Genomic DNA, 23,467 nt, shown 5'->3' with positions numbered 1-23,467 from the left:
ATTTTTATAATCATTCATTTTTTTGCATAAATTGCATAGCGCTTCAAAGTGGCTCCATTTTTGTAAATTTATGAATGTAATGTAATCAAGACCTTGTGCAACCCAGACACAAAACAGCAGATTATACCAATAGCCCAGTAAGCACACAACACATTTTCATGCTTTAGAAGAGGAAGACTCTACCCCCTAGTGGTCATTCGCCTGAAGCACATACATATGCCATTTTTGACTAGCGCATGTGGAAGGTTAGGCCTCACTGAACTCAGGTCAGTTTGAGTGTGAAGTGTCATTTTTAGCTTTAAACTTGCTCCACCATAAGACTTGGATACAAGAAAAGTGACGCCAGATAAATAGATGGAATATCACAAGCATTTGGGGTAAGGCCAGCAAAAACCAAGTAAAAGGGATGCTTTTGGGCTTGAGTTAGCTGGTTAAACAAAATCAGCTGAATGAAGAGAATTAAGCCCAGTTAAAATGTTTCAGCAGCAATGACATTGAATATCTTTGCATCTGTATCCCACAAGGCACAATGTTAACAGAAAGTGACTGAAATTAAAAGTATTTTGCCTAAACTCCTTAAGTCAGCCAATGGATATTTAACCGTAAACCTCACCAACAAGTTCAGGGCCTGATGGTCCAATACGGTACTCAGACACCATCTTTTGTTATAGTGAAAATTAAAAAGGCAGAGATTCTGTGAAAGGTTTTTATTTTGTACTTTTGAGTAAGTCCAGACTTCAGTTCTCCTGCAAAGAAAAATGAATTGAATCTCTCAACCAGAAAATTCAATTAACATAGAGCCATCAGTCCAGTTAACACCAATATATCTCAGAGTATGAAAGCAGCAAAAGTAAACAAAAAAACCCTAACAAACACCACATTACTGATTAATGCTTTACCATAGAATATCACCCAGGTTAAGTACCTTTTAGTGAAGATCAATGGAACCTCACTTAAGGGCTTAAAAAAACAATTAGAGCTAATTCAGAATTTAAAATCACAAAAGTTAACAGTTCAACTGCTATAAAGGGTCGGCACAAAAACTTAGTTACTGGGCATCATGTATGCTAAGGGTTGTTGGTTTATGCTCCAGTACAATAACTATTGAACGGCACATCTCAGCCTGCTTCAGTAAAATATCCAGTGGGATGATACTTCAAGAAAGGGTTTTAAAGATCAAAATCATGAACAGGAAGCCAGCTTCACTGTCCAGTACAAAAGACTAGTTTACAAGTTCCATTCTAACATAAGGCTACAGTTACAGAAGCAGAACAAAAGCGATGCAAGCCCCCAATGGGGATAAACATCACACACAAGGTCTTACCATGAACACTCAGTTCATCCTTCTGATCAGCCGGTTAATCTGGTCCTCCCTGTTTCCGGCATCGCCTCCCTCAACGAAGTGTGTGGTCTTCTTGTTCATGCCGCCACGGGGAGAGGACAGCTTGAAGGGCCACATGAAGTTGTTGGCTGCCTTGAAGTTCTTCCCCACAGTGTAGATTTCATGGATCAGGTCCTCCACACAGATGATGCCATATTTTCCTGCAACAAAACCACACTTAGACAGGAGGGAACTGCAAGAAGCCATCAGCTCATCAATACTTCAAAACACTCAAGTCATTTCCGGCTATGTCTCCAAGCAAAACGCTTACCAAGGGATCTCTCAATCAGGGAATTGTCGGTCAAAGCGATGCGCTGCTTCTTAATCTTGCCATAGCCACGCTTGTAAATAAGCTCACGCAGGGATTTCAAGTTGGGATATCTAGCAACAAGGAACAGGGCATTTTACAATAAGCAGTCATGTATAGAAAGATCATGCACTCAGTGCATTTATAGGTCCAGACCACCCTGTCAAATGTCCTTCAACATGTTAGGTTGTAGTCCGAGTAGAACTCAGCAACCTGACAATCAAATACCACCATGGGGGAAGAAGAAAAAATAAAATCATCTCACCCCCACGCGATGTAGGGCTCAGCAATCCTGAGCATGTTAATGGAGGCCTTGTTCAGTTTGACGAAGACGCCGTTGAAGATCTGTCGCAGGCGAAGAAGCTGCAGGACTTTGCGGACCTTGGGCCTGACACCGTTGATTCTGGAAGCGTAGAGACACACTGAGCATACAATGCGACATCCAGAAACTTATCCTGGACACGGCTAGCTGTGATTTCAGACAACACTGGCTTAAGTCGTGAAGGTATCTCCATGGTCGATAAGACGGGGAAAAAACTCCATCATCAACCACAAACTGAGGCAAGCGGCACTCGCTGGTTCACAGCTCTACATACCCCCTAATCCTGATGACAAAGGCCAGCTTGGGTTCTGCGGGGACATAGTAGTTTCCAACCTTACGGGCCATTCGGGACAGGCGGATCTCCCGTCTGTACATCTCTTTGTATTCCTTATGGTAGCATTCAGCCCTCTTGTAGATCAGCTTTCTTCTGGATTTGCGGGCCTGGAGACACAAGATGTGTTACCCTCAAAAATGTACGGCATGTGAGGACATGAGGCCACGTAAAGTGCTCATACTGACTGGGTCAGCATTACTATACAGTCAGGAGTCCGTACCGCCTTCTCTGCCAGCATCTTCTTGATGCGCAGAGCCTTCTGTGCGGCGTAGGCCTTTCGCCTTTTCAAAAGGCTTTCGGGAACAGTAGGTACCTTCTTCCCTCTGAAACAGGGGCACATTTAGGGTTTAATAAATTACCGCACCGGGAAGCATGCCTTATTACAGCGAAGCATTCGAGAGGCCTAGTAATCATGCTACGCAAACTTAGCATAATAATTTAAATTCCATAAGCAAATAACTATGAATAAAATATCCAAATATTAACAAAAACTGCATAATACCATGTTAGACTATACTGACAATGGAAGGGCACGTAAAACAAGGTTGAAAACACATGCTACTATAGCAGCTATTTCAGATACAACAGCACATTTGTTACCAATTGTAGACAGTAAACGCAGAGATAAACCACAAATTATTAAAAAATCAACGTGTACGTTTAATGAATTCAATGTCTGAGTATTGCAGAAATAACAACACGTTTGTTTCCACCATATCTAATGGAAGAGCGGACATGATCCAAATTTGTGCCAATAAGGCAACGGGCTTATAAAAAATAAAGGCTTAAATATAACTTTATATGTATTAGCTTTCAGGTTATGGTAAAACATTTGAATAGATTAAGAACTACTAGACGATGGAAAAGGATTTTGAAAGCAGAAAAACGAACTCACTCTTCGCCCGCCATTATCCCCACCGTAAAAGAGGGCCATACGCATGCGCAGACCGCACTTATAAGAGACGAAGGAGGAAGTGGATGTCTTCCTGATGCCTGATTTTATATAAGTATAAATGAAGGCAATCTTACATAGTAAAAGTGTCCTAAAAGTCAAAACCATAAAAACCCATTAAAACCCTTATGTTTATGATTTTTTCACCATGAGGAAAAAATATAGATATACTACAAATAGTACTTCCTACAACTTACAACTTTCCGGAAAATAATTATTTCAGGCAATAGAATATCGACCTATAACCAAAGGTCCTTCTGGGTATGGAAGGTTTAAATGGAGTTTGTCAACAGATCGCGTTATTGGTCCGGATTTGTTTACTAGCGATTATTTGCGAAAGTTTCTCTTATTGGCAATACTAATTTTTATTCAAGAAAAACTTTTCTTAACTGTATGTTTGTGCTCTTCTGTTGCGTAAAGGTCGTGTTTTTTATTAATTGCCCCCGTTATGCAATGATTAGTTAGATTTATTTTATTCAATCAAAAAAAAACTAATATAATAAAAATTATTTTGATTGTTCTTGATCTATATTGTTATTGTTTTTCCATATCATGTCAGACACAGTGAGTATCCTTTCGGAATTTTTCCTGGTGACTTTTAAAGTACTTTGGGCTTTCGTACAGTCTGGGTTGAAATGGTTTGTACGGCAAAAAGAAAAAAGCGTTGCGGGGCAGGTGTGTTTGGTGGCCGGGGCGGGTAGGGGTCTCGGTCGGCTGTTGGCCAAGGAATTCGCCCGAAGACGGGCAGTGTTGGTCCTCTGGGATATCAACAGTGAAAGCAACGAAGAGACCGCAGAGATGGTGCGCCGGATCTACCGGGACACGTCCAGCCCCACAGCTGGAGAGGGTGAGTTTTATTTGGCTAAAACACTTCTTAGTCGTTTTATTTGGATAAAACACTTTTTAGTCGTTTTAGTGCATGATTTAGCCGTCGTGTGTTGCGGGGACGAGTTTACTCGTAATGCAAGTCACAGTTGATCTTTTGAACACTGAAGTAACTGGATTTTTTTGGATGTTGTAAATTACTTTTGGAATGGCTACCTGAACTTTCTGAGAAGCGGCATATCGATAGTAAAAACAGCGGTGTGTACAGCTTTTGGGTTCTAAGTGTACAGTATCAGATAGTAACATATAAATAAGCTTTTCACTGTAATTTTGTTTTTTAAAGAGCTCTGATTTTTATAGGTGTGCGTTTTACAGATGCAAGTCCCAGGAGCACTACTAGCATAACGTTCTGGAGCTCTCTGTTTCAGATGGTCCTCTTCCTCAGGTATACACTTACCAGTGTGATGTGGGAAAGCGTGAGTGTGTGTACGCCTCGGCAGAGAGAGTGAAGCGTGAAGTGGGCCCCGTCGACCTGCTAGTGAACAGCGCTGCCGTCGTCTCCGGCCACCACCTACTGGATTGCCCAGATGAGTTGATTGAGAGGACTTTGATGGTCAACTGTCACGCCCACTTCTGGGTGAGTTTTTTCCCTTGGGGAGAAAACCTCTGCCCCTAGGTACTCAGTTTCCCACCTGGACGTTTCTCACACCATATCTGTTTTTGAATTTGAGAGCTAAACCCTATATTCCAGTGTACAATCGCAGTCTGCTGTTGTCTTGTGTGTAATAAGCCACCAACCAGTTTCCTACCTTGTAACAGACCACCAAAGCCTTCCTCCCGGACATGCTGGAGGCTAACCGCGGCCACATCGTAACTGTGGCCAGCTCCCTGGGGCTGTTCAGCACCGCTGGTGTGGAGGTGGGTTCAGAACAGGACCTGCCCATGCAAAGCTTTGGTTCTGCTGCTGAAATGAGTCTGAAGACGCTAAACACTGTCGAGTGGCCGGTTGACATTCCTGCATTGTCTGGCTGCTGTGCACCACGTTTTTATGGGCCGTTCCCATTTTAGTATCGTATCTTGTAGATAAATTAGTCGTAGTCTATATTGCAGGGGTAAAGAAGTCTGGTGGAATTCTTCCTTGTTTTATTTTATTTATTATTGCTTTGCAGTTAACAGGTGAGCTGTACTTCAGTACAGCATGAGGGTAGTTAGTCTGAACTTGAACTAACACAACCCTGCGTTCCTCAAACTGTCCTTCCCCATCACCACTACTTCCTGATTTCAGGATTACTGTGCCAGCAAGTTCGGGGCCGTCGGCTTCCACGAGTCCCTCAGCCATGAGCTGAAGGCTGCAGAAAAAGATGGGATCAAAATGACATTGGTGTGTCCCTTTCTTGTGGACGCGGGCATGTTCAGAAGCTGCAAAATCCGGTAGGAGATCGGTTTTAGTGCAGTCATTAGTGTATGTCTGTAGTGCACTCTGGCAGGATGCTGGAATTCTGAGAGCTTCTTGTCATCCTTCTTCCTGTCTGTACAGAAGAGAGATTGCATCCTTCCTGCCCCCCCTACAGCCAGAGTACTGTGTTCAACAAGCGATGCAGGCCATCCTGACTGAACAGCCCCTGATCTGTATGCCTCGCAGCATGTACATGGTGACCTTCATGAAGGCGTACGTTTGCATCTTTTCCTGCTCCTTTATGCACGCGATCTCCTCATAAACAGTCGCCTTACTGGGTGCTATGTTTGTCTGTCCTGCAGGATCCTGCCGTTTGAGGCCATCGTGTGCATGTACCGCCTCCTAGGGGCTGAGAAGTGCATATACCCCTTTCTGGCACGTCACAAGGAAGCAATGAACAACAATGAGGCCAAGAGTGGGGATTAGGAGTGTTATTACCCAGAATGCAGGGCTTGGATTAAATGTATACAAAGGTTTAGCCTTAGTCTATGACAAAATATATACTGCGTTAAACATATTCAGCTTTAATGAGTGTTAGCAATCAAATCCTGAGAGTAGCAGTATGACAATATGCTCGGGAATGAGCAGAGCTGCCCTGGCTGTGCAGTGTGTAAGACTTTCAGGTAGGGGGCGCAGTGTTTGGTTCAGGCCAGAGTCCTTACTCTGTCAGTGACTTGGTGATGACTCAGACTGTCATCCTTGCAGTGTGTAGCTTGTGGTCCTTACTGTGAGGAAGTACAGCTTGGGGATAAATGTATGATGATGAACTGTCCCCACTGCTGTTTCAGTCTGTGATCTCGCGTCCCCACTGCTGTTTCAGTCTGTGATCTCGCGTCCCCACTGCTGTTTCAGTCTGTGATCTCACGTCCCCACTGCTGTTTCAGTCTGTGATCTCATGTGCCTTAAGGGATGAATTAGACTGGACATACTACAGCAATACAGTCATATCTATGCATCTTTGAATCTAAACTCCATTCACATTTTCAGTCTAACTGTAGGAGATATGCCTTTTATTATTTTACCTTAAATTTAAAATCACCTGTGAATGTTCAGTGCTTGAACTGGGCTGGTACTCACCTGTACATGGTACCGGTACCCCTTTGTTTTTCTCTTCAGGGTACTGGGAACGTTTCATGTGTACTGGTACCTCTCATAATCTACCGGTAGTGAGTAATAAGATGAGTACTGGCTCCTGTTTGTTCACACTTCAAGCCCTGGGAGTATTGTTACGAATTCCTTTGTGCCGGAGGCAAATGTGTATTTATTTTGCATGTATGTAAATTAATTATTGTCCTGAATCATGGAATGTTTATGGCCTCGGAAGCAGAGATTAGGCTGCCAGTTGTGCTGCCTGTGAGTGGGGGCATGGCTAATGGATATGTAGGAGGAGTCCAGCCCGAATGTTCACGTCCCAGTGTAATAATTAACTGCTACATGTTTGCCGAACAGGGCGGTGCAGTGGTTAGCACTGTCGCCTCACACCACTGGGACCTGGGTTCCAGTCTCCCCTATGGCTCGTTGCCATGTTCTCCCCATGTTGTCGTGGGTTTTCCAGTCCCCCCCCCCCCCCCACAGTACAAAAACATGCTGAGGTTGATTGGAGTTACCAAATTGGCCATTGGTGTGTGAGTGACTGGCGCGTGTGAGTGAGCCCAGCAGTGGGTTGGCGCCCCATCCTGGGTTGGCGCCCCATCCTGGGTTGGCGCCCCATCCTGGGTTGTTTTCTGCCTTGCGCCAATATGCTCTGGGTACCTCCCGACCATGAATAGGACATGTAGATGCAGAAAATGTATTTATGGGGTACTTTCTGGCTTTCAAATGCTGGGAATGAGGCTGCTTAGACCATCCTCTTTGTCTGATATAATGCAGATATATCCTTATACAACTGAGGTGACTGTTCTATTGGAGGTGCTATAGAGCCTCATCATTACCTCCATCAGCTTTATATACATTTTCTGTCTGTACAATTGTATTTTTTGATTGTACCCAATCAGTGATGATCAGGTTAGGGTTGCTTGATTACGGCAAAAATCATAATCAGGATTATTTAATATGATTACTCGTTGATTTATCAAACTTTAAAAAAAGATGGTATTTTTAACAGTGGATTTTCTTGAACTATACATATAATTGAACTGAGAAACAAATGACCAGTTTTGTAGAATGGGGCGTGCTGGATTTCTAACATAAATGGGAGCATCATCATGAAATGTAATGCACCACAAAAATTGTTTGATGTTTGATTTTGTTTTGACAATCGTTGGATGCCAAAATCGTAATTGAATTTAAAATTCCCTAGGTTTGACAAACACACACACACCTGTGCCTCTTACACCCTTAAAACTGGACTCCATCAGAAATGAACACATGGCTGTTTAATGCTATTCTCTGTGTTGATGATTTGGTCTGGTTCTCTGTGTTGATGATTTGGTCTGGTTCTCTGTGTTGATGATTTGGTCTGGTTCTCTGTGTTGATGATTTGATCTGGTTCTCTGTGTTGATGATTTGGTCTGGTTCTCTGTGTTAATGATTTGATCTGGTTCTCTGTGTTAATGATTTGATCTGGTTCTCTGTGTTAATGATTTGATCTGGTTCTGTGTGATATTTGCTCCTGGGCTGGGAGAGAAACACAAACACAGGTACCTGTGTAGCTTTGCCTGTTGTCATTCCTGAAGTGCAGAAGCACAGATCTCAGGAGCATTGGGTCAGTGCTCATCCAGCTCGTCACCACAGTGAAGATGGTACCAGTCATCATTAATAACTGCAAACTGCAAAAATGCTGTTTAATGCTCACTTCTGTAGATCTAGGATATCGTATCAGTATTGTATGGATTCCTCGCACATTTCAAATCACTGTCCATCCAAATTTCCCTCCTGTAGAAGTCAAGGCTACTTTAATAATAGAAAATGAGACCTGTCTGTAGTAGGATCGTTAGCCAAAAACCTTTCTTCATAACGCATTGTCATTTTTAGTTAGGATTCATCGCAAGGTTTTTTTTTTTTGTAAACTACAAATTACTGTTTTTTTTTTTTTTGAGAGTTTAATGATTTCACATCTTTGTTTCTGAAATCTACTGAATAAAATTTGCTTTAAACATGTTCAATTTGCAATGAATTAACTGGATAAAGATGAGTCTACCTCATTTGCAATTCAGAAGCGTTTGAAAGTATGAATGATTGCGGAGTACTGTACATAGATGGCTGGGTAAAGAAGATGTTTGCAAGGATGTTTAAAAAAATAAAATAAATAAAACATTATTAATTAAACGGTAACGGCAACTTGGTATATTAACCAGGCGCATTAATTCCGTATAATTACCGTTTCCGTAATAATTACACCATTGGCTGCCAAACCTCTTCTGGAAATTTCTGTTTATAACAAGCTGTCTGTCCAACCCCAAACAAAACCTAAGTTGTTATTACCAAATAAGTTAGAAAATTGTCTTAAAACCTGAAAATGACATTTTATAATGTAGAGAAATATGTAGTTTTAGTAAAATTGGAATTATCTTATGGATCATCGTCTCTTGGTAAAAGGATAGATGGAAAAACGAAGACTTTTTTTTTGCAAACTCGTTTCATATAAGTGCAAAAAAACACGACAGATTTATTTTGCGTGTAACTAACAAGCAGTACCTTTGCCGGGCTCACATAAGAGACAGGAACCAGGAGTGTAATGCATAGAAATCTTCTTCATAACATATTTCCTAATTATATTCCTCGAGTGGGGAATACATGTTGTCTTTGGAGACTCTCGTTAAGATGATACCTCGAAAAGTATTTCACAGATTTTTTTCAAATTTGAGGCATTGTATGAGTGACAACCTGGAACTGATTAAATTTTGAGACAAAATTGATGCAACACCACATAGTGATAGGAAAGAAATGGGAAGTTTTGACACTTGATCTTAGAGTGATAACTGAAAAATTATTTGAAGGATCCTTTTAAACTTTCTAGACACATTGTGTGGGTGAAGAACTGCAACTATGTAAGGTTTGAGACAACTTGATCCAAAATTGAAGTTATGCCAGAGGTGTAATTTTAGTAATATGGCAGTATGTGGTGTCTACCAGGGTAGTTTCTAGCTATCAGAAAGATCAGGTGCTAAGTTAAGTTTATCTGAGGCTTGACTTTTTTTGTTTGAAGGAAGATTGGCATTGGGCTGAATGATCAGACCTACCAACGCCCATGGTGTCTACCTACCTCTACAATATAGATTTACCATATACCCACCTAAAAATTGTCAGAAATGCGTATAAGTCAGAGGATATGTTTATACACACAATTATATGGTATAACAGTATATATACCTACCAAGATACAACTACACTACTGAGCAACACCACTTAGTAGCAGCAAATGAAATGATGAAAACAGATGGCATGACCTTGTGAATAACTCAAAAAGTATTTGATGAATCTTATAACTACTTCATAAAACATGCGAAGATCTACACCTGGTTTCATTTTCAGACAAATTGCCGAAAAAAATGAAGCAGCAGCAAATGAAGGAAACAGCAGCTGTAGAGGACACTTGGTCTTGTGAACCCATTAATTCTAAATGTGTTGTACAGATCATTTTCAAATTTGCAGGCATGTTGTAGGGGTGACAAACTGGCAGTGATCAAATTTTGAGACGGATTGTAGCAGCATCAAAACAGCAAAAAGAAGGGTAGTTTCAGACATAAGAACATAAGTAATTTACAAATGAGAGGAGGCCATTTGGCCCATCAAGCTCGTTTGGGGAGAACTCAACTAATAGCTCAGAGTTGTTAAAATCGTGTCTAGCTCTGATAGGAACCCAGGGTTTTAGCTTCCGCTACACTAGCAGGAAGACCATTCCATACTCTAACTACACGCTGTGTAAAGAAGTGCTTCCTCAAATCCAGTTTAAAATGTTCTCCTGCTAATTTCCAACTATGGCCACCAGTTCTTGTATTTGAACTAATATTGAAGTCACAATTTGGTTAAACAACATCCAGACCCGTTAGAAACTTATATATGTGGATCATGTCCCCCTTTAGTCTCCTTTGCTCGAGGCTGAACAGATTCAGCTCAGCTAACCTCTCCTCATAAGACATTCCTCTGAGACCAGGAATCACTCTTGTAGCCCTACGTTGAACCCTTTCCAAGGCAGCAATGTTCTTTTTAAAGTATGGTGACCAAACCTGCACACAGTATTCTATGTGGGGTCTTACCAACATAGTGTATATTTGATCCCGTTAGTGCGATAATTCAAAAGTATTTGACATCTTTTGCAAACTTTGTAAAGATGTTGTAAAGATGAAGATCTAGACCTGATCAAATTTTGAGTCAAATCGCACCAAAATTGAAGCAAAGGCGCTTAGTGACAGCAAAGGGAAGGATGAGTTGATTAGAGGTCCTTGTGAACAGGATCACTCTATTATCATTGCTGTATTTATCTGATGTTTGATGGATCTTACTTTCACTTCACAAAGACATTATATGGATGAAAATCTACATCTGAAAATAGACCCTAATTCAACCCCAAATTGGAAACTCCAATACAGAGGGCAACAGAACTGCAACTGCAAGACAGAGGGCAACAGAATTGCAACTCCAATACAGAGGGCAACAGAACTGCAACTCCAATACAGAGGGCAACAGAACTGCAACTCCAATACAGAGGGCAACAGAACTGCAACTGCAAGACAGAGGGCAACAGAACTGCAACTCCAATACAGAGGGCAATAGAACTGCAACTCCAATACAGAGGGCAACAGAACTGCAACTCCAATACAGAGGGCAACAGAACTGCAACTCCAATATGGAGAACAGCCAAGAGTGAAAAAGGAACCTGCAGCCTGTTGTCTAAATGTATTCTGTGGGTTTTTTGCCAACTTCCCAGTAACATTGTACTGGCCAGTTATTCTAAAACTGTGGGGTGCAAGATTATTTACAATATACTATATAATAAAGTTTATATTGATTTTTCATTGCTAGTCTCCCCATTTTCTCTGTAGCAGTCTGGTAGCTGTCTTGTGAAATGTATCGTGGGGAACTTGATGAAATTTATTGTGGGAGAATTGAATCATGTCACTTTTTTTTGGAGAGGAGGCAAGAGTGTGTACGGTAAGCTTGCAATAATGTTTTCTTTAGGTTGTGGTGTTCTCGTTCATGTGGGGGAATTTAATCACGTCAGACCAGCCAGTCAGTGGTAGCACAAGAACAAATAAATCTGGTGACCCTAATTACGTTAATGATGGCCGTACGCCAAGTGAATTTTCAAGCGATTTCACCGGCACATATTTGAATAAAATCATAAGGGTTATGCTGGACATAGGGTGACCAGATAATCCACGATGGGAGGACATTATGAGCTACTTCAGGATTTACAAACTACTTTAAAACTGAAAGGTTGCTTTGCTTGGCCTAATAGTTCAGCTCTTCTCGTGCTTTTGCTGGTTCGTTTCCTTGACTGAAAGACTCATCCAGCTGTTTCACATTAACATTAGTGACACATGCATGATTATAGGACACTGACCAATCAGCACACAGCAAGAACTCAGTAACAAAGTGAAATCCAGGTCTTTTTAATTGAAATGGTAATTTACAAAACCTGTCCTAGCTCAATATCCCCCCCCCCTCCCCCCCCGACATGGATTAGTTGGTCACCCTAAGTCAGGGTTGCACAGTCTTATCCACAAAGGGCTGTTGTGTATGTGGGTTTTCGCTGCAACTCCCTAATTAGAGGTCTGATTGGGTGAACAGTCCTCACTCCTGGGTTTGAGCAGCTGACCTAAAGGTTACCCCGGAAACCTGCGTACACACCGGCCCTTTGCGGATAAGATTGGCCACCGCTGCCCCAGGTGGACTTGTGGCATCCTGCTGTCTTCAATTGTTCGGTGCATGGAGGTCAGGATTGCTGTTTTAAGTGACTCTTTTTCTCGTCTTGACATTCCAATCAAATCAATTGTGTTTAGAATGATCATGGGTGTTTAGCCTTGACACGCAAATAGTGACGTGGATGGTCAATAAGCCAATCAGACAGCCCTCTTCAGCACCAATCAGTAAGTAACAAAGCGGAAACAGTATCTCAGGTAAGGTAGATTGACATGGAAGAGATTCTGCAAAAACAGTATTTACAGTACAAAGGTACGGTATTTTGAATGCAGGCTGCATTGCATTTCCACTGCTATTTAAAGTTACTTGTCTGCTCTGCACTGCTTTATCCTGTTGTGCAGTGTTATTTTTCTGTACAAAGAAAAGTTGAATAAATACACATTTTGCTGGTTATTGCTTTATTCCATGTAAACCAAAAGCATGTACATGTACAGCAGTAAAACATTAACCTTTATTACAAAAATAAAACAAAATCGAAACGAATCTAATTGCAGTCTTGCAAAGAATGATTCTGCAAGATCCCCAGTCTTTGCAAAATCATAGTTTGTGGGGGGAAAAAACTGTAAATAATAACACATTATTATCTTTGGATATGAGTCAGATGCCAGAAGAACTTCACCTGCCTGACTGCATTGTGGCAACTGTAAAGTTTGGTGGAGGAGGGATAATGGTATGGGGTTGTTCATCAGGGGTTGGGCTAGACCTCTTAGTTCCAGGGAAGGGAATTCTTAATGCTTCAGCATACCAAGACATTTTAGATAATTCTATGCTTTGTGGGTACAGTTTGGGGAAGGGCCTTTTCTGTTCCAGCATGACTGTGCCCCAGTACACAGAGCAAGGTCCATAAAGACGTGGTTGATGAATCTGGTGTGCAAGAACATGACTGGCCCACACAGAGCCCAGACCTCAACCCCATCAAACACCTTTGGGATGAACTAGAATGCAGATTGTGAGCCGGGCCTTCACGTTCATCAGTCACTGACCTCACAAATGCTCTTCTGGGTGAATGGGCAAAAATTCCCACAGACACACTCCAAAATCTTGTGAAAAGCCTCCCCAGAAGAGGGGCAGCTGTTATAGCTGCAAAGGGGGCCCAACTCCTCATATGCAGGATTACACTTATAAGTGGCCTCTAAAGTCATTTTATGAGTTATTTAGCAGGAAAATGCTAACGTTGTTATTTCAGTAAAATCAGGAAATTCATATATTTTATGCTGATTTGATCTCAGTAGGACATCAGACAGAGCCATGTGACGTATACAAGGGTCCTTATCTAACCTTGTTTGATAAAATCTTAAATAATCAGCCGTCCCACCCACCAAACTCGGTTAACAGCTTTCACCACATCCACAGAATGACTTCATCATTGTAGAAATCAGTTTGAGGGTCTCTGACAGCTCAAACAGCCCAGGATACATATCGTAGTGATTCTATGATCATGTCATTCTTCCATTGTAACCTGCTGGCTTGTTCACATACTTTTAAATCCTGTGAACTTCCGCTCCCTTTGATCTTTTCAGCCTCTAGCAGAGTGGATTAAAATCAAAATAGTCATCAAAGTTAAAATAACAGCCAAGACCACAATACTAAATAAAGATCTGGCAGTTGTAGAAGAGAACAGCAGAAGGAAGGTGGAGGAAATGGTGAAAGACAGTGGCACAAAAAACAGATGACAGAGAAATCCAGCTCTACTCCAAGAGTTTGTGTCATACCAAAGGTAATAGTCTGTATTAAAAAAAGGGACTGATTTTTTTCTGTTTGTTTTTTGAAAAACACTTGCGTCTGCGTATAAAATGGTCTATTTCAATCAATTTTCCTTCACTTAAGACAGGCTGACCAGATTGAAAATTTTGATTGGCCCCAGGCTGGAGCATGTGCTGCTCTGATTGTACAGGAGTTGGGTCCAAGCAACTAGAGGCGGCAGGACCAGCCAATTAGATGTCTTGGTCCCGCCTCCTCTAGTTGCTTGGACCCACCTCCTGTATAATCTGATTGGGTATCTCTCTGAACCAATAATTTTTTGTTATGCCCTCAGAACATTGTTGTGTGGGTAAAACTCCCATAAGCACCGTGAACAAACATGAAGGTTGGTGAATGAACAGAGCTGTTTCTTGCTATATGCGGACTATGTAGATGCATAGGGCCCCTGCAGCACTAGGGCCCCCCAAGCTGCAAGTTCAGCCTCAATATATTTGGGGAAAAGTAAAATTACCTGTGTTCATTTGTAGATTTAAACTGCTAAACCTAAATTGTAGGTTTAAGTTGCTTTGGTCAACTTGACATCTTTAATTTCAATTTTAGATTCGTGAATCTAGCCTGTTTTCTTCTTAAATTGGAACAAACTGATGCATCACCATGGATCATCTTAAAGGGTTTGAATTCCCCCTGTCATAGTTTTACAAAATAGGGGCCCCCAAACAGAATCTTGCACAGGGCCCCCAAAAAGCTAGAAATGGCCTGTGAATGAAGCCCCATACAAAACGCTCTTTATGCACTTTAAACTAAACAATCACAAGCTTGCATAGCTTGCATACGGAACTTCAGATGAATAAATTAAACTTGATTGATTGTCTATTGAACTACTAATGAGCGAGTAACGCTGTCTGGCTGATGGGCAGTCAGTAGCTCCCAGGATGAAGATTCAGACTTTCATCTCGAAAGACCAACCTGAATTACTTACTGGCATTTTAACATTCCAGTTATTTCTTTTGTGGCACCAGTTCCTATAATGTGCCGTCGTTATTTATCAAGCTCGAAAGCCGCTGTATTGTTAATAAATAAATAAATAGCCTATGAATATTCAAAGATCTTGTCGCACCTACAAGAATACTGTTAGCACTTCTGTGACTAAATCCTGTTACATAATTCGACTGTGCAGTGCAAAAATATGAGAAAGCCATCTTCCTGGTTAATATGTTCTGTAAGCACGCCTGGCTTATCTGGGACAAGAAATTTACATTTAAAGTCAGCAAATACTAAGTAATATTGCTGTTTGTGTTTTTTTTATAACCAAAAGGGGGAACGTTTACATCGTATTTACAAACAAGGACACAGCTGACATCCGTTTCCATAGGCATTTATCACAAAGCAGGATCTTTGCTTAGCCAGATAACTTGTCGGATTTAAGGTAGTGTGGGCTAAGATGAAGTCTTTAATTTCTTAAGTAAATAAAGCAAAATAAAGGTAATAGACAGAAAGTTAAACATAAAAACAGACGCGGTGAATAATAAACTATCTGACCACTAAAGTTACCTGCAAGTGTTAGGTATATTGAAACTTTGACCCCATAAGTGTATTTATTGGTTTTATTCTCCAGCTTGGAGAGTCTAGCTGATTATTTTGGCATCACATTTAACTATCTGGGCTCTGCAGATCTCTTGACGTTTTTCTGATTTTCCATAACAGCTTTGCTCACTCCTTATTAATGAATCGTAATCGTAACTTATCATAGTTACTGCCCTGCACAAACGTTTCATTCTGTATCTATCTAGCAGTTTGTCTGCATGGACATCAATACGCACAGGACAGTTTCCCTTGTAAACTTTGCTGATCGGGGGGTGGGGGGGGTCCCCTCAGTAGATTCTGCCTGGACCCTCTTCTGGTTATCAGACCCTAGGCAGCTGCCTTGATGTGTACAACTATCATTAATACAGGGATTGTGTCTATAAATAAATAGCAGGTATAATAATTGTGACTGACGAAAAACTTGCCAGTTGTTTATTGAAATGTTTTAATTGAATCTAATTGTGTATATTTTTATTAAAAGCATGCAATGTATGATCTATCATTTTGAGATTGGTGTTAAAATATAATGTATTGCTGTAGACTGTAGGCAAAAGTATTTAAAAAACACTAGACATTAAAACATCCATCTTTCAACCAATTATCATATACAAGACCCTAGAGTCTACTGCAGACAGCATAGGGCCCAAGAGAAGGGTGCACGTTGGCTTGGATGCCAGTCCGTTGCAGGGCACACACACAATCACAGACTACAGGCAGACAGCATAGGGCCCAAGAGAAGGGTGCACGTTGGCTTGGATGCCAGTCCGTTGCAGGGCACACACACAATCACAGACTACAGGCTAATTAGACACTGGAACACCCAGCTGCATGTTTCTGCATTGTGGTTGGACACTGATGGAAACCTGAGCATCATGCGAGAAAGAAATAAGCTAATTTAAAAACGAGAATAAATCAATGTATTAAGTAACTACCATCCTTTGTTGTCATAATTAAAAAAACTAACCAATAGTTTTAGTACATTAGTTCACTGGCAATTTCCTTGTAGAGGGTCCATGTTCAAAAGAATACAAAAAATCTATTAGCTTCTACTTTTGCTGGTAATCTGCATTTATCATGAAACAACTTTTACGACAGTATGCCTGTTGTTTTCAGAGCCAGTACAAGGAAAGATTGAGTTTTTTTAACACAAACAGAACATGCAATCACATTAGTTTATTATATCAAAAATTATAATCTTGTCCATGACAAAAGAAAATACTGCAGTGAAATACAGCATTCTATAGAAGAAAACCAAAAACTTTCAAATCATACATAGTACACACTACTAACATTTTTTATGGCAAAAAGTCAAACACTAAAAATGTAACTTGAAACAAATGGATCCTAAAACCCAAAGCCTTGTAATGTAACTCCATAACTTCTCTAACAATCTAGGAAGTTTGCAGCCATGAGGAGCTCCAGTGCTATCTCCGGGGCAATGGGGAATTCTGGGATTTCCGTTGAACTGTTGGTGTAGCGAACTTTGTAGGTGAAGTACATGCACACTTTGGAGAGGACATGAGAGGGAATCTCTCTAAAATTGACTTCGTTGGTTTCATTTTCTGCAAATTGTCCTGGTAAAAATAAAATAGTGTAAGCAAAAACAATGTCAAAGAAACACTGATAATCCATAAAGGCACAAACTAGTAAACAGGGACATTTCTGCTTGTTTTTTCCCCCCACAAAAGTCTCTAATAAATTTGCCGTATCCTAATATTAAATAAACGCGTCAGACTTTACACCGCAAGTGCTGCCACACCAAGAGCATCTTTTTCACCTTGTTTAACCACAATATCTCCTCTTTTAAAAGATATTATGGTTACTGAGCTGCCCCTTTCTTCTCCGCCACTGCAGTGCTTATGGCCTCCATGATTTACCAAAGCACGAGTGTATGGTGCGTGCCGCTAACAGAAATTAATGAACATAAGGATACGGCGGGTTTATACAGATTTCTAACTTTTGGGCACCACAATATGCCTCATTAATATTTTAGGCATGCTACTGATCTGCTAACCAAACTGTGAGCGTAAGTAAATGCCCGTACGTTATGGAAAAACCAGCATCCTGACAAATGTTTATGCCGTTCATCTACAGCCCTGGTGGTTGTTGTGCACGCGCCATTTAACTGTGATTATACTACGATGAGACACTGTGCACCCCTATCAAGAACTTTATCAAGAACACATAAGTAAAATAAATGCACTGTGGATTTACATGTATAGCATATAACTGTAAAAAGTGAACATTACAAGATGAATGTCTACCCAAGTAAACTGCAGTAGTTGCCAGTATACTTCCCTTTGAAAAGATAAGCTATGACAGCGAGCCGAGTTATTGAATATTGTTACACAGACGAGGTGGCATCACGAGGTGAACTCAGCTGAGTTCAAATCCCACCTCCACCCTGCGTGTTCAAATCCCACCTCCACCCTGCGTGTTCAAATCCCACCTCCACCCTGCGTGTTCAAATCCCACCTCCACCCTGCATTTGGTGTTCTCCCTCTGTTGTGTAGGCTTCCACCCACAGACTAAAGGCTAATTATCCATAAAGTATGATTGTGTGTGTGTCTGTCATGTCCTGCCTGGTACAGCCTCCAGACTGACGACCAGGATAAGCTGCCAGAAGACAAGACTTAGACACACACTAACATACACACACTCACGTGGTTTGACTGTACGGATTCTGTCATGGCTTTGGAAACTACATTAAGCAGCTTAAAAGTTCTGTAAATGACAGTATGGTGTCTCAATCACTCACCAGGACCACTCAGCATCGCTTTGATTGTGCCAGAAGTCAAGGCATGCTCTCTCTTCACAATAAACTCATGACCATCAGAGGAAATCAGCTTCACATACATGGCATCTGGCCCTTCACAGCCACCGTAGGTTTTCTCTTCGCCATCTTATAAATGGAAAACACCTTCACTTATGCACTAGAACTAGACTACCAGTACGACGTTATAACTACATCAGAGCTAAAAAGAGAAATTCACACTACAAAATGTCCAACATTACATTTACAATGGTAATAATTACAGCTTTGTGTTTAAAACATAATCTGAATTAAGATTTTTGAACTGGGGAAGAGATTGTAAATAGACCGAAATTTAACCTGGTCAGAAATACAACTACATATTAAATTAGTGCATTTAAAAAATTTTTTTTAATCTAATTTATTTTACACTTATACTCACCCATTGTGCCTTGTAGTTAAAGTATTTATATCCTGAAAAAATACAGATTTAATTCAATGTCATAGAAAATATAAAAATACAATTAAATAAAAAAGAAAACTAAAATCACATTTGAAGCATGTAACTTATGCTAGTTTTATTTATATGCTGTAGCTAACACTGTGGCATGGTTCTGGTTGACATACCTCGACATAAACATCTGTTTATCAATAGTGCACAAAGAGTGAAGGAAAATAAAGGCACCATATAATTATATATGAATTTGCGCCATATTTTCTACCAGGAACATTCGAGTTCGTGTCCAGCTACTGGGAATACCAGCTGCCTTACAATTAGTATCAGTTCGTAGCACGCTGAATAATAAACCGTTACATATAATGAACGACAAAATTAAATGCAAATAGCAGAAAAAGGAAACGGAAAATGCCATTATTTTATTACACTGATGCAACTTAAGTCCCAAACCTGAAATGCCATTTGCGAACAACATACCAAAGGGAAATACCAGAGCTGGGGCCATTCCGGAATGCACTCATGAATTCCAATCCAAATCAGGAAATGGAACTGGAGTTAGGATCAGGAAAAAAAAACTATGGGGAACAGAATTGGAAATTAATTCGAATTTCATGGAGATTTAAATTCCAACTCCAGTTCCATTTCCTGATTTGCACTGGAATTGATAAATGGATTCCGGAACGGCCCCAATCTTGGGAAATACCACGTAAAATACCCGGCATTTAAGGCTTAAACTACAGGAAGGGACATTAAGAAAGAAGCTTTTACAGCCAAACTGTTACATTTTCCATTCAGTCAGAAAAGCGTCACTTATAGCAAGGCCTAGGCGGTATGTATGTTCATCAGGACAGATGAAGATCTAACTAGCTAACATTTTCATTTAGCATTAACTGACCGGTCTCGAACAAAGAGACACCGCTGAGTTTCGAAATAGACACCATCGCAGTGATTCCCGTTTAAATAAACGATAATAACCTGATAGGAGCCTGCTGGTGATCCACATAGAGCCGCCGCCAGCACCAGGGCCCCCACTTCCTCTCCGCTTAGCCCAGTCACCGGAAGCGCTTTAAGAGTGTGCAGCGCCATTTAGTGCCGACAGGAAACGAGGAGCCCTGCCATTAAGTCCAAGGCGAGCATGGGAAAATAACCCGGCCGTCTAATATCTGCGGTTTTCTAATTTATTACCGCCAAATTTTCCCAGGAAAAATCTATGACAAGGCAAACAAATAATACATACGAATACATCTCAGTGTATTTTATATTATTGCCACACATGTAGCGTCTTCTTATTAGTATTAAGTTAACTATTTCTGTATTTTTATCCGTGTAATTAGGTATCTATATTCGAAAGGTATTTAGCCATGTGACGAAGCTCGCATACAAAATATCATAAAGAGAAAGCCTTTGAAGTTTGTTTCAAGTGTCCAGAACTAATTTTATGTCGGCGGTCGGACTGGCGGAAGATACTGATGGGGTACACAAGCTCGCGTACCCTTCCGGAATCTTCATCTGGGTCACGCCGTCTTGGTGCCCCTAGCAGCTGTTTTGGTGCATCGATCCCTATCTGGGAGTCTAGGTAGTTGCATGCGTTATATCGAAAATGACGGCCCTATATATAATACGCGGCTTGTATCCTCAGACTGGCTGTCCAAGTCTCATTGGAATAGGTCAGCTGTTAGCCAGGCGCTGCTGTGGTACATTGCACGGTCTCAGCTCTCATCTCACACATATCCCTTCGGAAAATAAAAAGCATGTTCTTCAAATCGTCAAATCTCCGTACTTGTGTAAAGTCGTATTGAATAAGGTAACTTACTCTTTTGAAACTACTTTAAATTACATTAAAACACATAGTCTTTAAATAATTCTGTCATTACTATAAAATGTGCCTCTTTTTGAGTTGTTAGCTGGTTAGATTGCTAGTTCTATTTCTAGTTATGCATTTACATTTTGTCTAGATCAAAGTGGCTATAGATGATACACACATTTCTTTATTGTTGGTTCCAGCAACCTGAAACAGATCTTGTGTATTTATAGATCCTACTTTTGCAGTTTCTATGGTTTGTTGTTGTTTGGCACTTTGGGTGTGTAATAATCGGCATGTACTGTAGATGGTTGCTTGACTGGTGGCAGATTCTGAGCTGTTTTGTTACGGACAGCCTCTGCGATGCTCTGTCCCGAGGAGCTTCAGTTCATCAGCTGCTGTGTGCTCTGATCATGGAAAGCTGATCTACACCGGAAACCTAGGAAAGGCTGTGCTTGGTATGTGAGACCCCTGCCTCGTTACCCGCACAGAAGGGCCAGGCTACACCTCATTAGCGAAATGAGTTTGTCAGTACGTCCTGGAAAGACGTAACTTTGCCGATTCTTCTCTCTCTAGGGGTTAAGTTCTTCTCCTACTCCAGCAGCATGTTTAGCATCTGTGTGACACCCTACATCCTGCTCAAAACGGGTCTCGGGGTGCAGAGCCTCGCCCTGCAGGCGGCGTTCTTCAGCATCATCGGCGTCTTCACTTTTCTGACTCCGGTGCTGCTCCACCTGATCACAAAGGGGTATGTGTTACGGCTGTACCACGACCGCGACACGGACACTTACACGGCCGTGACGTACAGCGCTCTTCTGGTGGAGAAGACCACGGTGTTTCACCAGAGGGACGTGAAGGTGCCCGATGTCAGCAAGATGTTCACTACCTTCTATGCCAAGAAGATGTCCATGCTGGTGAACCCCATGATGTTTATGTTGCCCCACGATTACAACCACCTCATGGGCTATGACCAGCCCTTTACTTTTGACGTGGAGGAGCTGAAGAAGCCGGACAGCAGCTGAGACCACGGCAGCAGCCTCCGTATGATTTCCCTTAGGGGCTGACAGAAACTGGGACTTGTGCATGAAGCAGGGTGGTGATGAGGACGGGAAAGAAAAAAACATTATGTGCTAGTGAGTAGTGGTGGCAGTGTGACATGGAGCAGTACAGCCGAGACACACGATGATGTAAGTCACAGTTGGTCCTCTTTCTGATTATCCTGCGATGGACCAAGCTGTAATGCTGTTGCTTTCTGAAGATGCGCAGCTCTGTTTTCTGCCTCAGTGAATGCAGAATAAGTAAAGAAAACGTAAATAATTCAGTTTTACTACATGTCTTTATTATTTCATTCTCCTAGTGTTACTGGAAAGGCAGATTCTTTTACCCAGCATCATTCATCCTTTGGCAATAAAATATATTAACATCCAGCCACCATATTTGTTGTCCTGTCAATGAATGTCAGTGACAGGTGATTGGTGGCACCGTACTGGTGTGAATATGTCTCTGTCTGTCAGTGTTTCTCAGTCTGGTCATCGGGGCCCCCAAATCGGCAGGGACCTGGGAGGAAGCTAAAGCCCAGACCACCTGGGGCTCCCCGAAGACCAGACTGAGAAACTGCTGCAGAGGAAGATATTATGTAAGTGAGGTGACCCTACCAATCAGAGCTGATATAGAACTGAATATTGCAGCTGCATTATACAGTTCAGAAAAAGGTTGTGTTTGTTGCTCTTAGGGCTGATAGGGATGAGGTGGTTTTAAGGGGTTAGGATGCTGTGTCTGTGATAGGAAGGTTGTCGGTTCGAATCCCGTTGTTGGTATGCTGAGTTCACCATTGGGTCCTTAAGCAAGGCCCTTAATACTAATTGCTCAAGGGACTGGTTGCTCAATTGCATATAGCTTTTGATAAAAGTGCTTACTAAAAAGATAATGTATGTAGCTGTATACAAAAAAAAAAAAACGAAGAGTCTCCAAACTGTCCTTGCAGCTCTGCAGTTTCCTAGCAGAAACATTGGATATTGATAAAAATGGAAAAAAGATGGTACAGTATTCATTCGTGCAGGGGAGCTAGAGAGCTGCGGCATGTCGTTTGCTGACCTGCCTCTCTTTACCCTTCTAAGGATAGTGTTTATGTTGTCATCTCTTGGAGAAAAACATGGGCCCCGAAGGTCTGTGGGAGGTGAGCTCCATCTATTGAGGTCAAGGGCAGCTTGATACACGATCGTGCAGATAAGAAGGACATTTGAGAGCGTCTTGCTTCTGATTGCTGCTGAGAGCATGGCAGCCTTGCAGTTTACCTCTGAAAGCACTGCAGCCCTGCAGTTGACCTCTGAAAGCACTGCAGCCCTGCAGATTACCTCTGAAAGCACTGCAGCCCTGCAGATTACCTCTGAAAGCACTGCAGCCCTGCAGATTACCTCTGAAAGCACTGCAGCCCTGCAGATTACCTCTGAAAGCACTGCAGCCCTGCAGATTACCTCTGAAAGCACTGCAGCCCTGCAGTTGACCTCTGAAAGCACTGCAGCCCTGCAGATTACCTCTGAAAGCACTGCAGCCCTGCAGATTACCTCTGAAAGCACTGCAGCCCTGCAGATTACCTCTGAAAGCACTGCAGCCCTGCAGTTGACCTCTGAAAGCACTGCAGCCCTGCAGATTACCTCTGAAAGCACTGCAGCCCTGCAGATTACCTCTGAAAGCACTGCAGCCCTGCAGATTACCTCTGAAAGCACTGCAG

The 23,467-nt window shown here is 41.6% G+C and overlaps 4 protein-coding genes and 1 non-coding gene across 5 annotated transcripts; 2 read left to right on the top strand and 3 right to left on the bottom strand.

Annotated features, from left to right (window-relative positions):
• Positions 1–692: 692 nt before the first annotated feature.
• On the bottom strand, positions 693–3,307 carry rpl7 (ribosomal protein L7). The gene is made up of 7 exons (XM_023845506.1): positions 3,240–3,307; positions 2,565–2,667; positions 2,285–2,451; positions 1,954–2,091; positions 1,653–1,762; positions 1,325–1,542; positions 693–746 (listed from the first exon to the last, which is right to left on the bottom strand). The coding sequence occupies exons 1-6, from the start codon at positions 3,251–3,253 to the stop codon at positions 1,334–1,336; spliced, it is 741 nt and encodes a 246-aa protein (XP_023701274.1). The 5' UTR covers positions 3,254–3,307; the 3' UTR covers positions 693–746; positions 1,325–1,333.
• On the bottom strand, positions 2,157–2,244 carry LOC111861153 (small nucleolar SNORD12/SNORD106). Its single transcript, XR_002842174.1, has one exon. It is a non-coding gene; the product is annotated as a small nucleolar SNORD12/SNORD106 (small nucleolar RNA).
• A 240-nt stretch (positions 3,308–3,547) lies between the features above and the next one.
• On the top strand, positions 3,548–11,534 carry LOC111861128 (retinol dehydrogenase 10-A-like). Its single transcript, XM_023845468.2, has 6 exons — positions 3,548–4,143; positions 4,550–4,758; positions 4,941–5,039; positions 5,407–5,552; positions 5,659–5,790; positions 5,880–11,534. Exons 1-6 carry the CDS (start codon positions 3,849–3,851, stop codon positions 6,001–6,003), a joined length of 1,005 nt encoding a protein of 334 aa, XP_023701236.1. The 5' UTR covers positions 3,548–3,848; the 3' UTR covers positions 6,004–11,534.
• A 5,350-nt stretch (positions 11,535–16,884) lies between these two features.
• On the bottom strand, positions 16,885–20,034 carry elocb (elongin C paralog b). The gene is made up of 4 exons (XM_023845500.2): positions 19,911–20,034; positions 18,921–18,952; positions 18,485–18,628; positions 16,885–17,300 (listed from the first exon to the last, which is right to left on the bottom strand). The coding sequence occupies exons 2-4, from the start codon at positions 18,922–18,924 to the stop codon at positions 17,110–17,112; spliced, it is 339 nt and encodes a 112-aa protein (XP_023701268.1). The 5' UTR covers positions 18,925–18,952; positions 19,911–20,034; the 3' UTR covers positions 16,885–17,109.
• A 361-nt stretch (positions 20,035–20,395) lies between these two features.
• Positions 20,396–22,172, top strand: tmem70 (transmembrane protein 70). The gene is made up of 3 exons (XM_023845472.2): positions 20,396–20,739; positions 21,092–21,194; positions 21,313–22,172. Exons 1-3 carry the CDS (start codon positions 20,536–20,538, stop codon positions 21,756–21,758), a joined length of 753 nt encoding a protein of 250 aa, XP_023701240.1. The 5' UTR covers positions 20,396–20,535; the 3' UTR covers positions 21,759–22,172.
• The last annotated feature ends 1,295 nt before the right edge of the window (positions 22,173–23,467 follow it).

Source organism: Paramormyrops kingsleyae, chromosome 4 (assembly GCF_048594095.1).
Source record: "Paramormyrops kingsleyae isolate MSU_618 chromosome 4, PKINGS_0.4, whole genome shotgun sequence".
Taxonomy (NCBI): domain Eukaryota; kingdom Metazoa; phylum Chordata; class Actinopteri; order Osteoglossiformes; family Mormyridae; genus Paramormyrops; species Paramormyrops kingsleyae.
The sequence above is the reverse complement of the archived record's forward strand: the minus strand, read 5'-3'. Positions and strand labels throughout refer to the sequence as shown.